General features: G+C 39.8%; 1 protein-coding gene across 4 annotated transcripts in view; it reads right to left on the bottom strand.

Annotated features, from left to right (window-relative positions):
* Positions 1-26,291, bottom strand: part of GRHL3 (grainyhead like transcription factor 3) — a 154,402-nt gene that overhangs the window by 27,521 nt on the left and 100,590 nt on the right. For 2 of the 4 annotated variants that reach the window (XM_044083212.1, XM_044083203.1), the window contains exons 10-15: positions 25,165-25,243; positions 24,914-25,047; positions 24,624-24,658; positions 23,332-23,358; positions 23,149-23,237; positions 16,929-17,014 (exon numbers count right to left, since the gene is read on the bottom strand). In XM_044083212.1, the coding sequence (XP_043939147.1) occupies positions 16,929-17,014; positions 23,149-23,237; positions 23,332-23,358; positions 24,624-24,658; positions 24,914-25,047; positions 25,165-25,243 (450 nt within the window). The remainder of the gene's footprint in view (positions 1-16,928; positions 17,015-23,148; positions 23,238-23,331; positions 23,359-24,623; positions 24,659-24,913; positions 25,048-25,164; positions 25,244-26,291) is intronic. The other 2 variants (XM_044083221.1, XM_044083230.1) reach the window with 2 other exon arrangements.

Below are 26,291 nucleotides of genomic sequence, written 5' to 3' on the forward strand. Positions count from 1 at the left end.
TATAGAGAAAGTGAGGAAAGAGCTTTGCTTACAGCAGGCTACAGCAGCTGCATCATCAGAAAAACAACAGTAAAATTCTTTAGAAAATGCAAAAAGTTCCGTGAACAATTGAAGAAACATATATATATATATATATATATATATATATATATATATATATATATATATATATATATGTCTAAATTACAAAGTGAAGGATATTGAAAACGGTGTCTGAGAAAATACAAAGATCTGATGCATACTTGAAACAGCACTGCATAAGTTCTCTGTAAAGTAACTTATCCGACCAGCATTTAAATTAAAACATATTAATACTGTTCAGAATATTGCAAGAAGTGGTTTATTTTATTAATTTATTCATACATTTGTGTGTGTGTGTGTGTGTGTGTGTGTGTGTGTGTGTGTGTGTGTGTGTGTGTGTGTGTGTTTATGCATTTTTTTATTTAGTTAACTAACTGTGTGATATATATACAATCAGAAATTAATATTGCAGCTTAAGAAATGACCATACAGTAAATAAAAGAATAAAGAAGTTAAAGACAAAATTAATATTTAAGCCTGAAGCATACATATCCTAGCATTCTGTGCAGAGCAGTGTCCTATATAAATCAGGCATCATGTTCAGATAATAAGAAAATCAAGCCCTGAACACTTTGCAAGCTATCTTATACCCATTTGCTCTATTGTGAAAGCTAGCTTACATTCATTTGCTCTATTGTGAAAGCTAGCTTACATTCATTTGCTCTATTGTGAAAGCTAGCTTACACCCATTTGCTCTATTGTGAAAGCTAGCTTACACCCATTTGCTCTATTGTGAAAGCTAGCTTACATTCATTTGCTCTATTGTGAAAGCTAGCTTACATTCATTTGCTCTATTGTGAAAGCTAGCTTACATTCATTTGCTCTATTGTGAAAGCTAGCTTACATCCATTTGCTCTATTGTGAAAGCTAGCTTACATTCATTTGCTCTATTGTGAAAGCTAGCTTACATTCATTTGCTCTTTCACTTAAGCTCATTCCACATTTGCTTCAACATGCTGGCTCAATCTGGGATTTCCTTGGTGTTTTGGTGCTTAGTTCTTTGAAGAACAAGATTTAAGGCTATGAGCTATTAATAACTGTTTCCTGTAGTCCAAGGTTTGATACTCTCAGCCTCCATTCACCAAATGTGCACTTAAGGCTATGAAAAACACTCACTTATTAGTGAGTTCTGGGTAGTCAGAGTTTAGCTCTGAGACACAGCAAGGTAGTGAGTGCACCATTCTATCTCCAATGTGAAGTCATCTTGGAAATGGATTAAAACATTTTTGGTGGTTGGGGCTTGTCCTTGATATGGGATGTGGTGCAGACCTGTACAGAGAGGCTTGCTTTTCTGCAAAAGTGCATATTTTTATCACAGTTGGTCATAAATTGGCAGAACAGGTTCACGTATCCTAAGAATGTCTGCACACATGCCATCAGTTCCTGTTACTGATCCATTGCCTTATTAGGAAGGAGGGAAGTTTCTTTGCTTACCAGTGGGAGTGGGAAGCACTGAGCGGCCTTTTTGTCCGATTTGGTGAAGTTTCAGCCAGAAACTAGTAGTCCATTGGTCGATTTGGGCCAATTCCTAGCTCCCTTCAGCCCCCTGCTATAAAACACGCTAAATGTGTGTTAGCGTGATTTAGCTTGGAGTTGCCACTGTTGCACACAAGAGCAGCGGTGGTTAAACAAGGTTAAACTATTCGGGCCATCTAAATTCCACTCTTCAAATTTTCCCTTAGAACTACCTTCCTCGAGCTGTACTGCTGATCTAACCAGCATATCCTATAACTGAAAAGTTCATCTCTACTTGATTCCCAAGTAGACTATTCTCTATCTGTAAAGCCTAGCACTTACTCCTACAGTACTTGCACCTTGATAAAGCACTCTTATTATAGATAGTACCCCACCAGCCTAAAACCCACTTCCCCCGGAGTCCTTTGAAAGTCTCTTTATCTACTACTTCTAGTATATCGAGGGATCAGTTGCTAGTGTCCTCTCCAGCTCAACTGGTGAACCTGGGAATATTGAGGCAATGTTACAATTGCCTCATGTACACAGACAATCCTCTCCTTCTCCCACAAAACACAAATACATGCGAGAGATGCAACTATACGGCCAAACTGGAGGCTGAGCTCTCTCAACATAGGACTGGCAAGACCAGACAGGAGGAGAAGGTAACCACACACAATACATACCCAGTCACACATGGTACCATCACAACTTCAAATCATACACATACTCACACAAAGACATACTTGGAGGCTCTGATCAAAAATTTACCAAAACAGCAGAGGCCACCAAAGCAGACACCCAAACAACTACCACCTCACGACCCAACACATGAAACACATAGACCACACAGTCAGAGTATCAAACAGTCACAGCCCTTAAGGCCAAACAAAATGCCAGACACACTTGTCATTGGTGATTCCATAGTCAGACACACTGACATCCCGCTCACGAGACTGAGTAAGGAGAAGGTCACAGTAAGCTGCCTGTTGGGCGCTAGAATCCGCCACATAACGCAAGCACTCAGGTCTCTCAACAGCAGGTACAAGTACGACTCAGTCATTCTCCACGCTGGTGTCAACGACCTGAGATGTACCTCCTTGGACTACATGAAAAGGGACATCAAGGAGCTCTCTGATTATGTAGCCCAGGCAGGTATGACCCTGACCTTGAGCAGTATCCTACCTTCACCTAGAATGATGCCACAATACAGTGATAAGATGATCAGATTTAATAATTGGCTTAAATTCTGGTGTCATTCAAAGGGGATCCAATGTCTGTCTGCCTGGGATGACATGCTGGACAAGCCATGCTGCGTCGCAAGGGACAGCTTGCACCTGTCACCCCTGGGCTTCCGGATATTGGCAAAGGCTCTTGCCACCCCCATAGTGCCTTTTTTAGGCAAGGCTCAAATTCTAAACCTACCACCCTAGAACACCAAAAAGGAAAAAAACTAAGGGTAATGCTGCTCAATGCCAGAAGTCTCAATCTCAAGATGCACGCACTCGAGGCCCTTCTCAATATGGAGAACATCGATGTCTGTGCTGTGACAGAAACCTGGTTCAAGGCTCCTGAGAGCACCCCAGCACTAACAGGTTTCACCTCATATCATGCGTTCCGGCCCCAAAATCTGGACAACACCAAGAAAGGAGGGGGGGTGTCCATATTCATAAAGGACACCCACACCTCAAGGTTGGTGGCAACGCACGATGCATCGGAGACCATCCAGGTGCAATTAACCATAGGCAAGACTGCTCTGCAATTTGTAGCATGTTACAGGCCACCCTCTCAAACTCAGGAACCTCACATGGCCTTCCTGAAAACATTGGAGGGATAAATGTATCTCCAAACACCATCATACTAGGTGACTTCAACTACCCTAATATAGACTGGGAACACTACACAAGCCTGAACACTCTAACCCAAAGATTCCTGGAGTTCATAAACTCAAATGCCATGGAACAACTAGTCACCATCCCCACAAGAGGAGAAAACATACTTGATCTCATCATCACGAACATGGGATCAAAATGTTCAACACCGGAAGTATACCCCTCACTGGTGAGATCAGATCATAAACTAATCTCACTGGAGGTCCTCATCCCGTCCCCACCTGAACCAAAAAGACCACAGTGAAAAACTTCTCAAAAGCCGATTTCACACTTCTAAAAACTAGTGTGGTCTCCTTTAAGGCCCCTGAGCCAGTGGTAAACATTACTCAAACCACTGAATCACTTACAAATGCCTTCTACCAGCACCTACAGGACTGCATGGATCAGGCAATCCCAAACAAAACTAAGACTCTCTGTACCAAAGGCAAGCATCCAGTCTGGTGGACCCCAGCCATAAACAAGCTCTACAACAAAAGGAGGAAGCTACTACAAGATAGAGCAAAATCCTTGAAAAGTAAGACACCTTTGATCATTATAAGTAAAAAACTAAGAGCTCTCATAAAATCATCCAAGGCAAATTTTGAGAGAAAAATCGCCAAGGACTCTAAAGACAATCATAAGGCCTTCTTTAGCTATGTTAGAAACTTAGGAGGAAACTCCCATATATGCTCAGAATTAGTTCAAAATGATTTGAAAATTACTGAACCTACACACATTGCCAACATACTGGATGACAGGTTCAGTGCAAACTTCTCACCCCTCCCCCCCAAAAGAAGAGATATCTATTCCAGAGGATTGTAGCCCCCCAAACATCTCCAACGCCCAGGTGAGAACTGCCCTCACTAAGGCAAAAAACACAGCATCCATGGGACCGGATGGTGTCCCCGGCTGTGTGCTTCATGAACTCAATGAGGAATTAAACCCACAGTTAGGACAGCTGTTTAATCTTAGCCTCACCTCAGGATACGTACCCAAGGAGTGGCGCACGGCGACTGTGGTCCCACTTCATAAGGGCGGTGCCTCCACAGACCCTGGAAATTACCGCCCCATTAGCTTGACAAGCCTTATCTGCAAAGCCATGGAGAGGATCATAATGGAACTCATAAATAAAGACATAGGGAACTTGCAGACTTTGGATCCAACCCAGTTTGGCTTTGTCAAAGGCAGATCCTGCCTCTTAAACTTGGTTGACTTTTTCGAGACAGTCACCAAGGCCATTGATGAGGGAAAGGCAGTCCATACAGCCTACCTCGACCTGGCAAAGGCCTTCGACACAATACCCCACTCAGGTATCATCGAAAAACTCATCAGCTTGAATGTAAACCCATACATCACAAGATGGGTTGCAAACTGGCTAAGTGACAGAACCCACAGGGTCAGAGTTGCTGGAGCCATGTCAGACTCAAAGCCTGTCACAAGTGGTGTCCCACAGGGCTCAGTCCTGGGTCCACTCTTGTTCGGCATCTACTTTTCTGAAGTACAAGCAAACACAGGAGGGTTATGGCTGACAAAGTTTGCAGATGACTGCAAACTGGGTGCCATAGTCGAAAACACATCTGACACAGATATCCTCCAGAAGGGCCTCACAGAAACGGATAACTGGTGCCAGAGCCATGGCCTGAAGTTAAACGCCTAAAAATGCATAGTCATACCCTTTGGGAAAAACAAGGTTACCCCTAGCTACCATATAGGTGGCAATCCACTGAGCACAGAAAAAGTCATCAGGGATCTGGGGACCCAGGTTGACAGTAGCCTTTCGTTTGACACTCATGTTGCTAAAGTAGTTAGGAAAACCTTCTATATCACCCACCTGATCATGAAGGGATTCACATCTAGATCAAGGGAGGTCATCATCCCCCTGTACTCATCACTCATTAGACCTATGATTGAGTACAATGGCCCGTTCGGAATGTATCTGACCAGACACCTGCTGCAGCTTGAAAGGCCCCAAAAGTTCCTCACCAAAAGGATAAAGGGTCTCAAAAATATGTCTTATGCTGCCAGACTGAAAGAACTCCAGCTCTATTCAGTCTCATACCGCTTGCTCAGAGATGACCTGTGCCTGACATATAAGGCCATGTCAAACCCAGATTTGATGAATATGCTTCACCTCAAAAAATCTAGATCCCTCAGAACCACAAGGGCGGGAGACTTAAACCTTGACACGGTTATAAATAGAACATGCTGGAGGGACAGATTCATCACCCAGAGACTCCCTGTGCTGTGGAACAAAATCCCGGTACATGTGAGGCAGAGCACCTCGCTGGCCTTGTTCAAGAGGAATCTTGACCAATGGATGGGAGATCGCAGATATACCCCAGGGATTACTTCAGTGTCACTGCTTGACAGAGGCACAGCAAAATGATAGGCATAGTTTTTATTCAAACTAAAGGGGTGGTGAAAGCCACATAACTATGGGCTAGGCTTATAAATGTCCTTGGGCAGATAGACTAGTATGAACCTATGAACCTATGAACCTATGAACCTATCACTTATGGGCTCTTTTGATTACTGTTGTGTGAGCTTTGTAGTAGCAAGAATTCATAATGCAGCCCTGTGAAATAACATCTCTAATAAATTGCAGTTTCATCTTTATGTACTCTGCTAACTATGAGGAACCTGACTTAGAAGTATTGGCTTCAGGTGAATCTGTTCAGAGCTGCTTGTCACTTTCCCATGAGTGTCAGAGCATGAAATTTCTAATTATGAGGACGTATTATAAATCGTTTAGCACATTCCCATTAAATTTAGATAGTTTAGCTTTTCACTCAGCAGTCAGCAGATGTCCCCTACCAGTCACATGTCATGCAGAATGTGTTCATTATATAACCCTAGCCTTCTATTTAAGTATGGGTTCCCTAAAAAGTCATCATATGCCTGATGCTAAAAACGGCTATCCCCATAAAATTCTGGAGTACTATCCAAGGCATTTGCAACTCCTTGGGGACAACTGAGAAATGTAGAAGTACTTTCTGTAAGACAGTAGGTGTATAATCTCTGCCTGCTGCATCATCGCTTTATATGTTCTGTAGTCAGTTCTTTTCAAAAGGTATCATATTTATATCAACAACCTGGCAGCTGCAGATGTTAGTCATTGTTTTTGAAGAACTGCCAACTTGGACTTGTTTCTCTCAGTCTTTGTGTGTGTGTGTGTGTGTGTGTGTGTGTGTGTGTGTGTGTGTGTGTGTGTGTGTGTGTGTGTGTGTGTGTGTGTGTGTCAGTCTGTCACATAAATCTGACTCCTTCTTGACTTTATTTTAAGTTTCCTCATTCCTTTCTTGATGAAAAAAGTTGTCTTGTACACCTGTATAACCTGCATGCAGTCTCTGGCATCTTTACAAAGTAAATGCAAATGCTGTCATTTCCTATTAATCTGTCATCTCTTTTTTCTGGTAAGGGCCATGTTTTCGCAGAATATGTTTATTCTTTGGAGCAAACCCATGTCTTAGAACTTTATAAGCGTGTTACTTGCTTTCACTGCAGTAATATAGAAGGACATAGCCTGCATTGGTGGTGTAGAGGGATAAAGCCCTAGCTATGGCCCACGTGACCAAAGTTTGATGAATGGCATGGGTGCTTGGTGGTCAACCAGGAAAGATGGAAATGCCCATGCTAGGGCAGTAGGGGGGTATGCGCACTCAGATAGAGTCCTGGGATGTGCAGGGGTGGGGTTGTCATCTGTAGAGTGGCAGAACTCTGAATTACAGTGGAGGTATGGGCATTATGCCTTAGAGATCATTGTACACCAACCCCTGACATAGTACAGGCATGCACAGGGGCTATGAATAAGACAGAAATGCTACCACTCCAGGAAGCCTTGATCTCCCCAAGGGTCCAAACATAGTCTCGGGAGGCTAAGTCAAATTCAGTAGACATAGTGGATGAGTAGAAATGTCCCTGAGAGCAGTTGTTAGTCAGCTGTGAGGAGCTAAAATGTGTGGAAAAATAATATGGATGGGATCTACTGGAAGGGCTACAAGCCTGAATGCACTTTTTAGAATGAGTAAATTAACTAATGTGAACTAAGACTTCTTAAAATTTAATGTAGAAAATGCATGTTCCTGTTGGGTATTACTGAATGGAATTGAATTTTTTTGTTAATGTGGTACTTTATTTCTTTGAGTGGCTTGGATTATGTTTTAAAAGTTTCTGGCAGAACAAAGGTGCACATCCTGTTGACAACAAAAATAATAATAATTGTATACATATCTATATATAAAATGTTTTATCACTCTTTTAGTAAAGGTGAATCTTCCTCATTTGCTATCAGTAGCACATTATCATATCTTATAAATCAATCAAAGAAAATCTGGCAGTTGTCTTACTGTGAAAAAATTCACCTGCCTGCAGATATCATTCATCAAAGAAGGCCTGTAGGACTTTTTATTTACATTCCAAAGAATACTCAGCAGTCAGGCTGGTCCCGCGTGATTACATTCTGTGCTGATACCAATCAGCAAAACTCAGCATAAGGGTTACTGAGGGGTTGCAAAAGAAGCTGTGAAGCTGATGTAGTGGCATAGCTGAGTGCTGTTCTGTAATTGTCACTCTGCCATGACAGCAGCTTCACAGGCTTCTTTTGCAAGAATGTGTGGATGCATGCATTCAGATGCTCATATGTGTATGTTCATGTTTGTATAGATATGCATGCATGCATATACTCCTATATACAGATATGTATTTATTGATATCATTATGTTTGTTTGGATGCATGTATGTATATCCATATGCCATGAATGCACGTACAAAGTAGAAAGAACGTCTTGCAAATGCAGTGATTTTATTTTTTTTCTTTGGGTAGTCCAGTGTATAGTCCAATGTAACAGGTTTTAGCCCCATCCATTTTTAACTACAAAGTACATTAACTGGACTCTAGGTTATCCAATGGGATATGTCTTTATAATGAGGTTAAAACAGAGCCCTGGCTGCCAGGAAAGATTCTAAATGTGACTATGAAAGAAGCAAAATTACTGCATTTGTTTTGCACTGCAGAACTGTTATCCAGTGGACAACTGGCTCTCAGCTTATGGAGGAAATGAATAAGCAAATCAATCACAGGAGCCCACATCCCATCAGGCTCCAGCCGCTGGTGATGTCCACCTGTTGACTAATATGTACTCAGCATGTGCTAGGTATCTGTACTTCAACAGGTCCAACCTCCTTCTTCTCTCCAGGATGAACATGATGCCATCAGCCCCTCACTTCTATCCACCCCTGCTAAATCTTTCCAGAAACCAGCTGCTACATAAATTCATGCTGTATGTGTAACAATCAGGCCATTAATCCTGTACTCCATGAGGTTAAGCTCATGGTTGGTATAATGGTTAAGGTATTTACCTCATAGGCACAAGGTACAGAGTTTGATTCTCACCTTTGGGAAATTGTCTAGGCATAAAATGGTCCACAAGGGCAGATAGCCTAGTACTTACCTGTGAACCTATATATGCAACTGTATCAGAAAGCTGATGGATTGTATTGGTCAATTGTATTTAATTATTTCATAAAATGAGTAGTGGACTGATAACAAAGGATCCAATTCAACCACCACCCAAAAGAGTAGTGAAAGGTTACATTCGGACGATTGTCAAATGTTTACACTATATAAAAAATAAAAAATAAACTTTGAAACAGTGAAAAATGGTTAAGTAATGTGTATAGTGGAAGACAAACTCTACAGAAACCCACTTTCAAGGTAATTATCATACCATAACAGCCAGACATAGTAGTTAAAACAAAGGAGAGAAACAGTGCAATTTTGAAAGGGGGAGAGAGAACATGTATCTTATTAATGTGTTAAGTACTAGCAAGCAAGGAGAAGCAGTCCTACATTGCAAAATACAACTGGGAGTTGTAAATTATGATTGCTGGATTAATTGAGTACAATGTGAAGCTGTGGAATTACATAAACAGTTGAATGGGAAGTAGGGAAAGTTCATTTGTAAGAAACTGCAAAAATTCTTTCTTCTGAGTGAGCTGAACGCTTGTTTCAGATCTCTGAAGTTGGTTCGCTGTTCCTAATATTTGAGGCAAATATGTCCCATATTTTTGGATTTAGAATAGAGAGTGCTTGCTCTAAGGAGGCTAAGACATTATTAGATCTTTGGAAAATGTCTAAAACGTAGCTGTCTTTATTCAATAACTCTAAGGGCAAACAAGAACGTTCAAGCTCTCTTCACTGTTTGATGCAGCAACTGAACCATGATAGAACAAACATTTGTTCATATGTAGAAGTGACCACTGAAACCTAATTACAACATTACCACACACACACACACACACACACACACACACACACACACACACACACACACACACACACACACACACACACACACACACCACATTCTATACAACTTTTTATTTATGGTAAAAATCACTGAATTCTGAAACAAGTGGTCTGACCTAGAGTGACATGTTTCTTATTTGTGAAGCAGCTTCATCCAAAAAGTTGAGGTAAGCCAGGTAGGTGGGAAAACAAAACACTTTCTATGCTGTTAAAGTGTAAATATGTATTTGTCTCTATAGTGTGTATTGACATGTTATAGAAAATCTCAACTGAGTAATGCAGAAACAGGTAAATTAGTATCAGTGTCATATGACAGTCTCCTTGTCAATTTAACAAATTAACCCTGTGACAAAATGCTGTAGGTGGATTGGGCACTCTAAATTGGCCCTAGGTGTGAGTGTGCATGTGTGTGTGCCTTCTGTGGAAGGTTGGGTGCCGGGCTGGCAACTCGACACTGTAAAACTCCACTGCCAATCATGAGTGGACAGGTGATCCACTGCGGTGACCCCTAACCGGGAAAAGCCGAAAGAAGAAGAAAGAACCCTGTGACAAAACGCGAGTGTGGTTCTTAGTTGGTTTGCATTATTGTGGTCTGTAACTTCAGATTTTGCCACAATGAATGGAATCTATAGTACAAACCTTTGTTTGTAAACATGCAGAAACCTTATAATGCTCAGGAAGTTAATAAGACAAAACAGGGTTATGCACTTGTTTTTAATTCCTAACCAGATTCTTCCAGGTCTGTGATCTCAGGTATTTTACAACATTTAATTCAAGTTCATGACCTTAACTTTATAAACCTTGCAAGGCATTTCAGAGTATCAGTAAGCTGAAACCTCTACACCCCCACTTAGGTGCAGTCATTTTGATTAAAAAAGAATAAAGGCTTTGCTATCAATTTCCTGTTTATATCTTTCATTTCTAAAATATGGTAACATCAGTTATGCTGGTAATGAAAAAATATACAAAATCACAAATTCAGCAAGTATATTATTAAAAACATAGCAGCACAAAACCAGGAACAGATCTAAAAAATATAACAAGTGTTGTGATTGCGATGTTACGAGTTTAAGGCCTCAGTAGTATGTCTCAGACATTTTTAGAGTAATTGAAATATAAGACATTCCAATCTGTTTAGAATGTGAAACACTAATGTTCTTCTATATTATTCTTTTGGAAAACTTGGGACCCTTAAACTCATGGGCATACATTAATTATATTTAAAATTATTAGTATGGGGCATTGATGATAAAATAACAATTTAGCTTTTTTCATATTGTATGCCAACCATTGGGCCTCCTCTGATTAGATTGGACCATTCATTTTCATTGGTTGGAAATGGTGGCCTATACCCTTTCCTGTGGTAGTCTGAATTAGTGGAAGCCTCATAGTCCATTGCCTGCCACAGAACTTATACATTGTTGGGGGGGGGGGGGTTATTTCTGTGGTTTTACTCTGAACTTGCTAAATGACACAGTTTTCAATGTAAGTCTGTACTGCAATGTTTCAAGACTGCCATTTCTCTAACCAGGATGTGCAGGCCTGTATTAATCACTCAGTATCCTCCCTTCTCTCACCAGTGACTCCCTTCTCTCACCAGTGACTCCAGCTAAGGTATTTACCTTACAGACACAAGGTCCACGGTTTGATTCACATATGGGATAATTGGCTAAGCTTAAAATGGCTCACAACGGCAGTTAGCCTAGTACTAATCTATGGACCTATTAGCCAGTCTTGATGTTCTTAGTCACCATCAGGGTTTTATCCCTTTATACCATTGTCCCAGGTGCAGTTCAGGTAATTCAGTACTACAAAGGTTATTTAAGTCCATGGCTCTCATTCAATCCATATCTCTCAACCTCTTGGAGCAAAAAATCAGAACAAAACATAAAATAATGGTGTGTCTAATGCCCCAAAATAGGACAGATTATAAATATTATTCTTAGAAACTTAGAAAGTTGCTAGAATAACAGGATTTGTGTTAGTATGCACTTTGTTAAGGACATGAAGTCAGAAACTCAAATAAATGTCATCATTTAGTGGCTTCAATCTTCAATGATTTGCAAGAAAAATGCAAATTTTCTATGGAACAGACCAAAAATATGAGGCACAAATCTGGACAGTCTGCAAAAATCTGGACAGTTGAGAGCTACTATTCAGTCTATAAAATCTATCACAATTCAGTTACAACAAAAGGATGTGATAATAAAAAAATAATTTATATAGTTTTGGTTGTGTTACTGTATGCAACATGTGCATCCAGTATAGAACTTGTGCAATATTAATATACAGCATCATCATTCATTAGATTTCATGGACTATTCAAAAACAAACTCAACTACAGTACCAGAGAGCCCTATCAATTGTTTATACTGATGCTGACTGCACTACTTCAGAGAATTCCATCAGCTGCCCAATATCAAAAGTGTCACAGTATGAGAATTCCATCAGCTGCCCAATATCAAAAGTTTAACAGTATGGCGTGCCACATCATATTACGCATTACTATATTATGCTTTATCCACGTAGCTTCATCCTCTAAATTGCCCGTAGTTGTGTTAACATGCTCATTTTGTGTGTGTACATGGGGGCTATGAGTGTGTGTGTGTGTGTGTGTGTGTGTGTGTGTGTGTGTGTGTGTGTGTGTGTGTGTGTGTGTGTGTGTGTGTGTGCGTGTGTGTGTGTGTGTGTGTGTGTGTGTGTGTATGTATGTGTGTGTGTGTGTGTGTGTGTGTGTGCGTGTGTGTGTGTGTGTGTGTGTGTGTGTGTGTGTGTGTGTGTGTGTGTGTGTGTGTGTGTGTGTGTGTGTGTGTGTGTGTGTGTGTGAGTGTTCATGTGCATGTGTTGGTATGTTTGTGTTTATGTCTTTCACTCACTGAGTGAATGAACAGGATATGGCTTCCATAAAACCCAATACTGGATTGAATAGGTAATCAGGAAATGAGTGAAGAAATTAAAAGCTAATTGCTTTCTGGTTAATGGGCCTCCATCTTATAGAGACCTTCCTTGAGTCTGACACCCTCATGAGATACTGCAACTATAAAATCCCCAGTGGCACAGGCAGGCAGACCCCATCTGCCAGATGATCTGGGTTCAGTTAGTATTCAAGGAGATGGGAGAGAACATTTCTAAGTGTAAAGCATGATATGCCGATGTTCAATTGCCTCTTTTTGAGGAACAGCGCGGAAGTGTGTCTCTGCTGCACTCTTCTTTACCTGGAACTTTGGAGCCTGTAGGTGATCTACTTACAGGAAAGCTTGTGATTTATATCATACATTGAAAGCCAGTTGTGATGAAAGGAGTTACTGCCAGCAAAGCTAGCTGGACTTTTGTAAATAATTATATGTCATTGGTGAATACTGAAATGATTTATATAAGATGCTTGTGTTACACATTATTAGAACTGTTTGTCATTTGTATATTAAACTGCTTGTACAGACGTGTGTGTTGAAAAGGTATTTGTAAAAGTGTTGTATTTAAAATGTATCCACCGTGTGCCCTACTGGAAGAGAACAGAAATGTACACACAATATTGTAACTGTTTAAATGTATTTATTTTAACAGTGGAAACGGGGATACACCAGATTAACCTCAGTCTAGCAAACTTTACAAAAATATCTGAAATTAAATTACTTTATAGGACACAATAAACAGGCTACCTCAAAGCAGCTAGAGACACAGGGTCTGTGCTATGAAGCTCTCTGTATTGTCCTTGGAGTGAACTAACTTACTTTTGTTGCATGAAGGAATGAAATTGTTTTATGACTTCCATCATCTGTCAAAGATATGAGGAAAAGCCCTTGTCTGTATATTTTTACAGGTAAATGCTAAATGCTGCCAGCTTCTAGCAATGAGGGTTTTGACCTGGGAACTAGAAGTCAGATGACCAGAAATGATATCATTCTGCAAGCTGTCCTAGCAGTAATATTTAGATATTAATTTGAGAAGAATATCAGGTGAGACAGGGCATTCTTTATTCGGTCTTGGACCTGACAAGAACCACTCACCACATCTGTCTTAATCTACTAGTAAGTTCCTAGGTTACAGTATAATTCTCTTAGATACAGTCAAGAGTATAATGAAGCTTAGTTTAGATATTTTTCTATATTTGTGCGAGCCTATGCTGAAATGTTATTTTAAATATTTTAAACATTTCCTGTGGTTTTGAAGTCTGATGTCACTTTGAATATATATATATATTCAATATTGTCCTGTTCTTTTATTATTTATTATTAAATATATTTCAACCTTTCATGATGGCTGATCTGTGTAGAGATTTTTAAGTTTTGATAGTACTTGCATATTTATTTGGTGGCACTGTGTGTTTGCCACTCCTAAGATCCTTGCTCTTGGTCAAACTACAATTTGTATTAGTATTAATATTACACAGTAAGATTGGAAACCCTTTGTTAAGGGCTAAGTAGCTGATAAGGAGTGACTGGTGGCAGCAATAACTAGTTTATAGTCTGGGTAGAAGGGGGCATAGCTAGTTAATCTGTGCCAGCGTTTCCCAGGTGCGTGTGTGTGTGTGTGTGTGTGTGTGTGTGTGTGTGTGTGCTTAGGTGTAAATCAAACTGCAAAGTATGTGTGTGTGTTTGTGTCAGCTACTTGGGCAGTGACATGAAGGTGCTGGAGGTCATGGCTTGGTCACTCAGCTGAGATCTCAACCCTATAGCTGTGCCTGTGGGGAGTCTTACTGGGCCCTGGAAAAGGAGTAAGATACCAGCCACAGACTGACTGTGGTCTCTATGTGCTCTTAAGGGAAATTGCACTTGATGCAGAGAGATACATCTGGAAATACTGGAAATACTGTGTGGGCACCTGTCATCCTCTCACTGAATGTCCTCCACTGTTGCCAGTGGTAAGGATTGAGGCTTCTTGATTTCTGGTCCAGTAGAGGGTTGTCACACCAGTGATATGTCTAGACATCAGCCAGCTATTGCATGCCCACTTTTTAAACAAAACTGATCACTTGCAAGAAGAACATGTTAAGGCTATAAGCTCTACAATGCAGTTGCAGGTAAAGAAAGCAAAAACAATGCAAAAAAAAAAAAAAAAATAGTTTCATGGCAGTTGTGATGACACTTGTAAACAGATCAATTATTCTTTAGTTCTTCAGCCCCTGGGTTTTCCTCTAAAGAAATACACCAAAAATTTGTACTGATGATTGAGACATTTACTCTATGGTTTCTTAGGTTCACAGTTCATTATTAATCATGGAGTCCAGGACACTATTAAGGAGCAAAGCCCAAATTCCCAAATCCCCCCAAAGCACTGTTTTGTTAAGAGACCTGCTGATGGCCATACAGTAGGCAAACAAATTACTATACAATAGCTTGTTAGCAACACCCGACCTTAATTCTCTTCACTGATTGCTTGAACATAAGTTTCAAACCCTGCACCCTTAGCACATAAAGCAGTAGTGACCTCTTATGCTAACTTGTCATGTCATTCATCACACACCTTTAATCAACACTCTAGTAATTCAAACTTTTTCTGTGTTTTAAAAGCTGGGTTAAATGTCAGTTTGAAAAAGTCTTATGTAGACGAAAGCACTTATTGGTTTCTTGATTAAGGTGGTTTGGTTTGCTTGTTTCTATGCCTTTTATTTTGTTATTTGCTCTTTGCAATGTAATAGATGAGCTACCTTTTTGTCCATCATACCCCTGCATCAACTTTTTTCTTTTTCTCGATGCCAGCCATGTTTGACACAGAAAGCAATAACACTTACTAAAGTACAGATATTTCGTATGCAGTGGATTTCCTCTGCTTAGTCTGAATTTGAATCCAGTTACAGAATAGAGACACATTCGAGTGGCAATTTTTTCTTGGTTAAAAGTATGGCTGATGCTGACTCATTAAACAATTAGAAGGTTTGATGTCATCTAACTACCTTCAATACTGAAGTCAAGCTTGCTGGCCTGCAGTTTCAAAATTCCTCGGATGACACCTCATTGGAAATGGACACTGGTTACCAGACTTCAGTCTTTGGGTACCTCACCACTTGACCAACAGCACCTCTAGGAACCTGACCATCCCATTTGGGGAGATAATCAGTTGAAAGTCTATACTTTGTTCCACTGATAATGCATACGTTTTCATTCAATATATCTAGCAATATTGCTATCCTTTCACAATGTTTTGTCCAATGTACACCTTACCATTCTACAGCAGTAATGTTGCTATCCTTTCACCAGGTTTTGCCTAATTTACATCTTACCCTTCTGCAGCAGTATGCTCTTTTTCTTACCTTTGCAAAAACAAATATAAAGTATTGATTGAGTGATTCCATCCGTTCTGTTTTAACCTTGTAGAGTCTATCTGACTCTAACAGGTAAATTTATTGACAATACCATCCTCTCTTGCATTTATATCACAACTTATCTTCCTACTTTTCTACTATAAATTTTGATTTTAATAATATATGGCCACTGTCTGGATTATAAGAGCTATACCAACACAGCGCACTCATTAAGTTGGACTGTCTGTTATTGAAATCCACAATAATATGATCAAATGACAGAAAAGAACATTGAACGTAACACAGCATGGCAATATCCAGTATTTCCTGCAAAAAGTTCAAATATGTGCTAGAAAAGTATATTATTCCTTTCTTCAATATAATTCCTTTCCTCAATATAGTTTTATATTGCCCCTCAATATAGGTTCATAGGTTCATAGGTTCATACTAGGCTATCTGCCGTGGCTTATGCCACCCCTTTAGTATGGGGAACTATACCCATTATTTTGCTGTGCCTCTGTCGAGCAGTGATATATTGCCTGAATCTTCTTTACTTGTGGTGGTAGGTAAGGTAGAGTGTTTTGCAGTCCATGGCATAATCAGACCTAAATATTTTGTAAATATCTCTGCCTAGATCTTTACATTCAGAACAAATGCTTAGCTGAAATGCATTTCAGTGTCATGGGCTTTAGTAATTGATATAACATGCCATATTTGCAGAATTTGCAGTGTCGTAGTTTACGTGACTAATACTAGATTCTAGAAAATGTAACTTTTTTTATTCTATTGTCAATGCCTGTTTGAAAGAAAACTGCATACAGATTTAATTCCACAGTTTTAAACATTACACACTTTAACATCTTAACATTACATAAGTAACTATCTTTGGACAGTATTCTGTTTTTTCTTCATAATTCTCATCTTTTTAAATTCTTAACATACATTATATAAGGAAAAGGTAAGGAAGAAAACTTACTGCATTTCGTAGACCTTTTAGATCTGGTGTTTTTAACAAGAGGGCATCGAATACTTCTTCTGAGTGCCTCCGGACATATAACAATACTGAAATATCAAAAACACAAAACTGAAATTAGGCAAGCAAAATTCTTAAATTGGAACCAAATCTTATATACATAGGCTTATTTCATTTGGTACATCTTATAAAGGGATATATATGATTCCGCCTCTGTGTGAAGCATTTCTTTCAAATCAAAAGTATTCAATCATATATAAACATAATGTTATAAAACTACCAAACAGCTATTATAAGTTTGTACAACTACATTAATTTGATAAACGAATATTAGCTTGAAGTAATTGTACTTGAAACAGGTGATATTATAAACCTAAAGTTTTTTTTCTCATTTAAAATAAGCAAAATAATTTTTAAAACACATCAGTTAACTGTATTATAGTAAAACTAAAAAGTATTTTAAATAAAACCTTGGTATTATGCTGGTAAATGTTAAATAATAAGGTAGCTATACCTGACATTCATGTTTGCCAGAAACAGGATTTAGCATTCAGAACCCAGCCACTGGGGATGCACAAGCCAGTGCATTTCTTTGTGCTGGTCCCAAGCCTGGATAAATGGGGAGGGTTGTGTCAGAAAGGGCATCCGGTGTAAAACATCGGCCAAATGAGATGTGCGGAAACCAATACAGATTTACATACCAGATTGGTCGAGGCCCGGGTTAACAACGACTGCCACCAGTAATGTTAGCTGACAGGGTGCTGGCGGAAATTGGGCTACTGCTGGCCGAAGGAGGAGAAGGAGAAGAAGAGGGGAAAGGCATGCCCGAAGGCAGGAAGAGAGGAGAAAGGTAAGGAGTGCGGTAGTGAGGGTAGGAACTTTAAATTTTGGCAGCATGACTGGTATAGGGAGAGAGCTAGCTGATATGATGGACAGAAGGAAAGTTGATATATTGTGTGTACAAGAGACCAGGTGGAAGGGAAGTAAGGCCAGGTGTATTGGAGGTGGGTTCAAATTGTTCTATTACTGTGCGGATGGGAGGAGAAATGGGGTAGGGGTTATCCTGAAGGAACGGTATACCAAGATTGTTTTGGAGGTGAAAAGAGTGTCAGATAGAGTGATGTTTATGAAGCTGGAAATTGATGGTGTAATGATGAATGTTGTTAGTGCATATGCTCCGCAAGTTGGGTGTGCGATGGATGAGAAAGAAAAATTTTGGAGTGAGTTGGATGAAGTGGTGATGACTGTACCCAAGGGTGAGAGAGTGGTGATCAGAGCAGATTTCAATGGGCATGTTGGTGAAGGGAACAGAGGGGATGAGGAAGTGATGGGTAGGTATGGTGTTAAGGAAAGGAATGCAGAAGGTCAGATGGTAGTGGATTTTGCAAAAAGGATGGACATGCCTGTGGTGAATACGTATTTTAACAAGAGAGAGGAGCATAGGGTTACATACAAGAGTGGAGGGAGATGCACACAGGTGGATTATATCCTATGCAGGAGGGCCAGTTTAAAGGAGATTGGAGACTGTAAAGGGGTGACAGGGGAAAGTGTAGTTAGGCAGCATAGAATGGCGGTCTGTAGAATGACATTGGTGATCAAGAAGAGGAAGAGAAGTGTGAGGGCAGCACCAAGGATCAAATGGTGGAAATTGAAAAAGGGTGATTATGAGGTGGAGTTCAGGGAAGAGTTAAGATAGGCACTGGGTGGCAGTAAAGTGTTACCGAATAGTTGGGTAACTACAGCAGAGCTAGTAAGGGAGACTGCTAGAAAGGTGCATGGTGTGACATCTGGACAGAGGAAGGAGGACAAGGAGACCTTGGTGGTGGAATGAGGAAGTATGGGAGAGTATATGGAGAAAGCGGTTGGTGAAGAAGAAGTGGGATTGTCAGAGAGATGAAGAAAGTAGACAGGACTATAAGGAGATGAGGTGCATGGTAAAGAGAGAGGTGGCAAAGGATAAGGCGTATAGACAGTTGTATGAAAGGTTGGACACTAAGGGGGTAAAAAAGGACTTGTACCAACTGGCTAGACAGAGGGACCGAGCTAGGAAAGATGTGCAGCAGGTAAGGATGATAAAGGATAATGAGGGAAACATACTCACTAGCGAGGAGAATGTGTTGAACAGATGGAAGGAGTACTTTGAGGAGCTGATGAATGAAGAGAATGAGAGAGAGAGAGAAGGCTGGATGATGTGGGGATAATGAATCAGGAAGTGCAATGGATTAGCAAGGCGGCATTAAGGATAGCTATGAAGAGGATGAAGAATGGAAAGGCTGTTGGTCCAGATGACATACCTGTGGAAGCTTGGAGGTGTTTAGGAGAAATGGCAGTGGAATTTTTAACCAGATTGTTTAATGAAATCTTGGAATGTGAGAGGATGCCTGAGGAGTGGAGAAAAAAGTGTTTTGGTACCAATTTTTAAGAATAAGGGTGATGTGCAGAGCTGTAGTAACTAAAGAGGAATAAAACTGATCAGTCACAGCATGAAATTATGGGAAAGAGTAGTGGAAGCTAGGTTAAGAAGGGAGGTGATGATTAGTGATCAACAGTATGGTTTCATGCCAGGAAAGAGCACTACAGATACGATGTTTGCTCTGAGAGTGTTGATGCAGAAGTACAGAGAAGGTCCGAAGGAGTTGCATTGTGTCGTTTTGGACTTAGAGAAAGCATATGACAGGGTGCCTAGAGAGGTGTTGTGGTATTATATGAGGAAGTCGGGAGTGGCAGAGATGTATATAAAAGTGGTACAGGATATGTACAAGGATAGTGTGACAGTGGTGAGATCTGCCATGGGAGTGACAGATGCGTTTAAGGTGGAAGTGTGATTACATCAAGGATAAGCTCTGAGCCCTTTCTTATTTGCACTGGTGATGGACAGGTTGACAGATGAGATCAGACAGGAGTCACCGTGGACTATGATGTTTGCAGATGACATTGTGATATGTTGTGAGTGTAGGGAACAGGTTGAGGAGACCCTGGAGCGGTGGAGATATGCTCTAGAGAGGAGAGGAATGAAGGTCAGCCAGACTAAGATGGAATATATGTGTGTGAATGAAAGGGAGGATAGAGGAATGGTGAGGATGCAGGGAGTAGAGGTGGCGAAGGTGGATGAGTTTAAATACTTGGGATCAACAGTTCAGAGTAATGGCGAGTGTGGAAGAGAGGTGAAGAAGTGAGTACAGGCAGGGTGGAGTGGGTGGAGAAGAGTGTTAGGAGTCATTTGTGACAGACGAGTACCAGTAAGAGTGAAAGGGAAGGTCTACAAAATGTTAGTGAGACCAGCTATGTTATATGGGTTGGAGACAGTGGCATTGACAAAAAGGCAGGAGTCAGAGTTGGATGTGGCAGAGTTAAAGATGTTAAGATTTGCACTGGGTGTGACAAGGGTAGACAGGATTAGGAATAAGTATATTAGAGGGTCAGCTCAGGTTGTACAGTTTGGAGACAAAACAAGAGAGGTGCGATTGCATTGGTTTCGACATGTGCTGAGGAGGGATGCTGGGTATATTGGGAAAAGGATGCTAAGGATGGAGCTGCCAGGTAAGAGGAAAAGAGGAAGGTCTAAGATAAGGTTTATGGATGTGGTTAGAGAGGACATGCAGGTGGCTGGTGTAACAGAGCAAGATGCAGAGGACAGGAAGTAATGGAAACAGGTGACCCACTGTGGCGACCCCTAACCGGGAAAAGCCGAAAGAAGAAGAAGAAGTGTCCTCCCTGTGGTCATGTGGATTTCCTCCGGGTGCTCTGGTTTCCTCTCACATCCCAAAGATATGCTGTAGGTGGATTGGACACTCTGAATTGGCCATATGTTTGAGTACGGATTCACTTTATAATCTCAAAATACTGAAATCCTGAATTTTAGTACTTTGAAACCATAAATTCAAACATCACAAATCCCGAAACTACACAATCATGAAACACAAAACCATGAACAGTAGCACACCATACACCACACAACACATATATCATCCAACCCACACCACAACAGACAAAACACACACACAAGCACAAAAACACAAACAAACCTACACTACATACAAGCAGGGGGGCAAGCCACCCTGCACACCCTGCACCCCCCCACACACCCTACTTATATATACTAACTCCAAGATCGCACAGACACAGAATGGAAACTCACACCCACACATTCTCTCACACACACAAACATCACACATACAAACACCAACACATCCAACACTTACACACCCATACTTTCACCTGCCTACCCTAACCTACACATACAACTGACAAATACATTCACACACCCTCAAACTCCCACACAAAACCCTTACAAAACAATCACTTACCTTAAATTACACCTAAATCCACACACAACACCAGACACCATCCACTCACAACACCGCACGTAACATACCACAAAGCCATAACCGCAAATTCGAGATATTCGGATTCACGGTTATGCACTTTCGTGATTTTAAAAGTTTGACTTTATAATTTCGGGATACTGAAATTCAGGATTTCAGGATTTCGAAATTATAAAGTGAACCCATGAGTGTGTGCATGTGTGTGTGCCTTTTGTGGAAGGTTGGGTGCTGGGCTAGTAACTCGACACCATGAAACTTCACTGCCAATCATGAGTGGACAGGTGATCCGCTGTGGCCACCCCTAACTGGGAAAAGCCAAAAGAAGAAGAAGAAGTTTTGTAAATAAAAAGTCCTCTGTAAGTATTTGTATACATTTGCAATATTTTTTTTTTACTTTTTTTGCTTCTAATCTCGCTCTCAGATGATCCATTATCCTCAACTTTATTTTATTTATTTACTTATTTATTGCCTTTGTTGTAGTGTTGCTGCCTCACAGCAAGAGGTTCTCCCATTCGATTCTCAGCTGGAATGCGGGCATTGCCTTCTGTGTGGAGTCTGCAGGGCCTCCCTGTGGTTGGGTGGGCATTCGAAAGACATGCGTAAATGGGCATGCCTTTGTTGAAGGTTGAACGTCAAGCTGGCACCTCAGCGTTCATGAAAATCTACTGCCAATCATTAGCGGACCAGAGTTCTGCTGTGGCGACCCCTAACCGGGAAAAGCCGAAAGACAACAACAACAACATTGACTTTGTTGACAGGGAACGCCTGACTAGGCTATACAAAACTACCTTTTCAGCATTGGCCCAGGGAAAAAATTCCAGTACTTAGATTACAAACAACTAAAATACGACAGTCATAGGTATATACGTAAAGTAAAGCAACACTCTTTAAGGAGGTGACAGATAGTTAGACAAGTATTACAAGTTGTGAAAGCCACTGTTACATGTTAAACAGGAAAACTGATACTAGTAGATTTGGTGCATGAAGTATATGGTCAGTTTAGATTGCCAAAATGTTGGATACTTTGTGAAGCCAGGAGACATTCAACATACAGGAGAGATGGAACAGGGAAATCAAAGGGTAATCAGGAATGTTTCATCTCACTCTGTTTTGAAGTGTCTGGTTTTGTAAGTTTATTTAAAAAAAATGAAAAAAAAGTAACATTTTTATTGCATATATTAGTGGGAGAAAGTCTGGGTGACTGGACCTTTTTCCATTGGTACATACTCAATTTACATCAGGCACGCTGGTTGGGCTGACGAGTCAGCGTGCTTGTTTTTGAATGTTAATGGCCAATCATTGTATAATACCCTTTTAACACTTACATGCAGTCATTTGTAAACTTCTACATAGAATTATTAGCATTTACAACTTGTATTTTATGGAAAAAGCCTGCATTTAAATACATTGGACCTCTGACGTCTCAGCATGAATTATTTTGCATAAAGTAAGTCAAACAAAGTTCAGGGTTCTAAAACATTTGACACATGACTGACTAATTTTCTGTGCCAGCAAAATATAATATAGCCAGGGTTTTTATTATTTATTTCTTAGCAGTGGAGCACAACTTAAACGTGCTTAGCTGATGTAGACATTCCTCAGATGGTATGGTTTATATTTCACAACTATAAGTGATATGAGCTTGGTAATCAGTGAAAAAAAATGAAAAAGAGCTTTCCGAGCATTAAAACATTTCTCCATGTACTGAAATAAGATACACACTATTTAAGAGCTGATTAAAACAATGACAGTCCCTCAACTTTGGGAGTCAGAATTATTCTGTGCAAAAAAAAAAAACTTTGTGAAAATTCAGTCTGTTGTTGAAGTGTGTGACCAAAACGTAACACAGGCTTTGTGTGAAATAAGTAAGAGTGCACAGACAGTTATAGGATTATTACCTCTTTGTGGTCCATCATGCCTGGACTGTTTAGGTGGTGAAATACTTAAGTCATCTGTGAAGGACTGGCTATTTCTTTTAAGCGGTAACCTAAAATGCAAAAGCAATATGGGTCATTGTTCTTCACCAAATAAATGGAAGGAATTCCACTAATGCCACTTTGGGCTAACAGCAAAACACCCACCATGTAGGCTGCTTTCTCTCTCCTCTGCTAAATGGCAAAGAATAATAACAGACACGGATTAGGACAGCAACAATATCTGAGCTTTCTTTCATTATTCATATTATATGTGACCTCATTTTATTGCAAATACAGCCATTTAGCATAGACCTAAGCAGCTTATGATAGCCTGCGTGACAGAGTAACTATCAACTTCTGCATTTTCACATTTCTAGTTGATTATTTAATGTTATCATACCTTTATTTTTGAAAAAGTCACAAAGTGCTTGTTGTTTCAGTCATCCCATCCTTCTATTAAATTGCTGCTATTAAAATATTATTTCTATATGACCATCTAATGGCAAACAAACATGTATTGTACAACTCCTGGTTCCATAACTGCCACAACTGTGGCTTGAATTCAGTTTTGAGATCTGTAACTGCCATGACTGTGGCTTGAATTTAGTTCAGAAATCCATAACTGTCACAACCATGTCTTAAATTCAGTTCTGAAGTCCATAACTGCCATGACTGAGGCTTGAATTTAGTTCTGGGATCCACAACTGCCATGACCATGGCTTGAATTCAGTTCTGGGATCCATAAATGTCACGATCATGGCTTGAATTCAGTTCTGGGATTCATAACTGCCACAACTGTGGCTTGAATTCACTTATTACCTAGCGGCTCAGTGTCCTTCACTCACAAACTCTCACACTCAAGTGTCCCATTTACTATACTACAATCACATGAAGATGTTCCCCTGTGAACTTCAAGCCTCAGTGAATCAAGGGGTTATGATACATATACCCTAGAAGCGATTTGGTCACTTATGATTCTTTTCTGTGACCAGTGGACTATGAAACAACCTTTCTTATGGTCTGAGATATATTCCCTGTGGAAAACGTGTCCCATAAAGCTTGTCTTAACACCCTTGCATTCCTTTTCTAAACAAGTGAAATGTACATTAATGGAATAGATTTAAGAAATGGCTCACCATGCTAATTAAGGGCTTCGCAAAATAAATAAATAAAATAATCATGTGGATTCTGATGGTGAATAAATCTAGCAATTAGTAGCAACAATGATGCCTATGGTAAGTTCATCAAAAGCAAAAGCAGCACTGCCTAGCAATGTGCTATGACCCTGAGAATGGTCAGGGTCCCAATAACATCCGCTTTAATAACGTCAGGTGCTGTACTGAAACTTCCATTATTAACTTTATTATTATTATTATTATCATTACAGAAATACTGCATTCTTTTAACAGCTACACATAGAATTAAGATAATAATTATAAGAAAATGTTTCCACTTACTGTTGTTCTGATTCATCAGGGATTGCCGGAAGTACCTTGGTAGAAAAACAGGGAACCAAAATTAGGAATTTGTGCTGCAGTATTTTACTCTACTTTATTAAAAAAAAAAAAAACTTTAATTTCAGCCCAGCATAGAAAAAATGAAAATGTAATTTTTTCTGAAAATTCTAATCATTTTTATTCTTGTTTATGTGAACAAATAGTTATCTCTAAGACATTAGCAACAACCTTATTCTTTTCTCAGTAGTACATTAATACATTAAAAGTAATTTAACAGTTGTTTAACATACCAGACCACATCTCTGGAGATTTGAAAAGTGGACTTCTGGTATAAAGAGAACTGGATGTGTTTCAAAGTCTGTCAGTGGCCTAAAATATGTCATGTCCTTTCGTCTCATCCCCGCCAATACGTTTGCTTTAGAATCTAAAACAAAAACGAAAAACATAGAATGGAATATTTCAGTGACACTGAAATGAAAAATGTCTATGCTGGAGAGTTGCTGACATACTTAAGGCAATAATGCACATGACCAGTACCAACCATTATTGCTTGAATCAGGACACTTTCCTTTTCTTCTGAATTGTTTTCTTTCCTCATCTCTCATTTTTCTCTCTGCTCCCTAAAGAAAAGAAAAAAAACATGTAAATCAAGCCACTTTTACATGAAAGAGTTTCACATCATGTTCAAGTAACTAAGTAACTATAAACGAAAGTGTAAGAATGCAATAAAACAAAACAGAAGAAAGTAATTAAAAATGAGTCTGGAGACCTTAAAGTAATAGAAAACATATGTGTTGAGAATACATCTGAAGGTGCTTGCAGCAGTGTGACCTTTTATGCAGAAGAAGGAGTGTTCCTAGAATAGGCCTGACAGAGGATGAAACCATTGATTGTGAATATTATGTCTTTGTTTTGGGGCCCAACCCCATGTAAAAATATGAAAGTCAACAATAATGACAAAGATAGTTATCTTAAGCAGTCTACACTGAACAAGAAATGGGTCAAGACAATGTTGTATCTGTGCAAATTAAAGGGTAAACTGGACAAGAACTCTCAAAAACTCTGTTCCACCATCCCATGTCCATTTTCTCCATCACAGACTAGAGAATATTCCTCCCTGTTATGAACAGCAAGCCTACCTTCAATATATTTGAGGATTTAAGCACTTCTGTGCAAAGTGCTAAATATGCTACTATAGCAGCCTGATGTCAAGCTGACTGTGATCTTTTCTAATCATCTTCTGGGTTCAGTGTTCAATCCTGACCTGTGGTCACTTTCTGTGTGATGTATGCATGTTACTTACAATCAGCAGCTTACATGACAGGCAGCAGATATAGAGAGGCTTGATAATCCAAGTACTAGTTAACAGCTAATCCAAGTACTAGTTAACAGCTAAAGCAAAACTGCAGATGTTTCCATGAAACAACATTTCTTTCATAAACTACATGCTCAGAGAAGGAAGAAAATGCATTTGTTCAATGAAATGTTGAAGTATAGACCCCAGAGATAAATGCCATTGCAGGAAAGTCAAATCTAAGTTAGTGACTGTTCTTTCTTCTACACTTCCTTCAGAGTTTCCTTTTAGTTTTGCATTCTGGCACTACAACCTCTTAGTACGCTAATTTCTGCATTTGTGAAACATGTTTTGTTAATATGTTTACTTTAATA

Source organism: Protopterus annectens, chromosome 1.part1 (genome assembly GCF_019279795.1).
Source record: "Protopterus annectens isolate FY-2018-M chromosome 1.part1, PAN1.0, whole genome shotgun sequence".
Classification (NCBI taxonomy): domain Eukaryota; kingdom Metazoa; phylum Chordata; order Ceratodontiformes; family Protopteridae; genus Protopterus; species Protopterus annectens.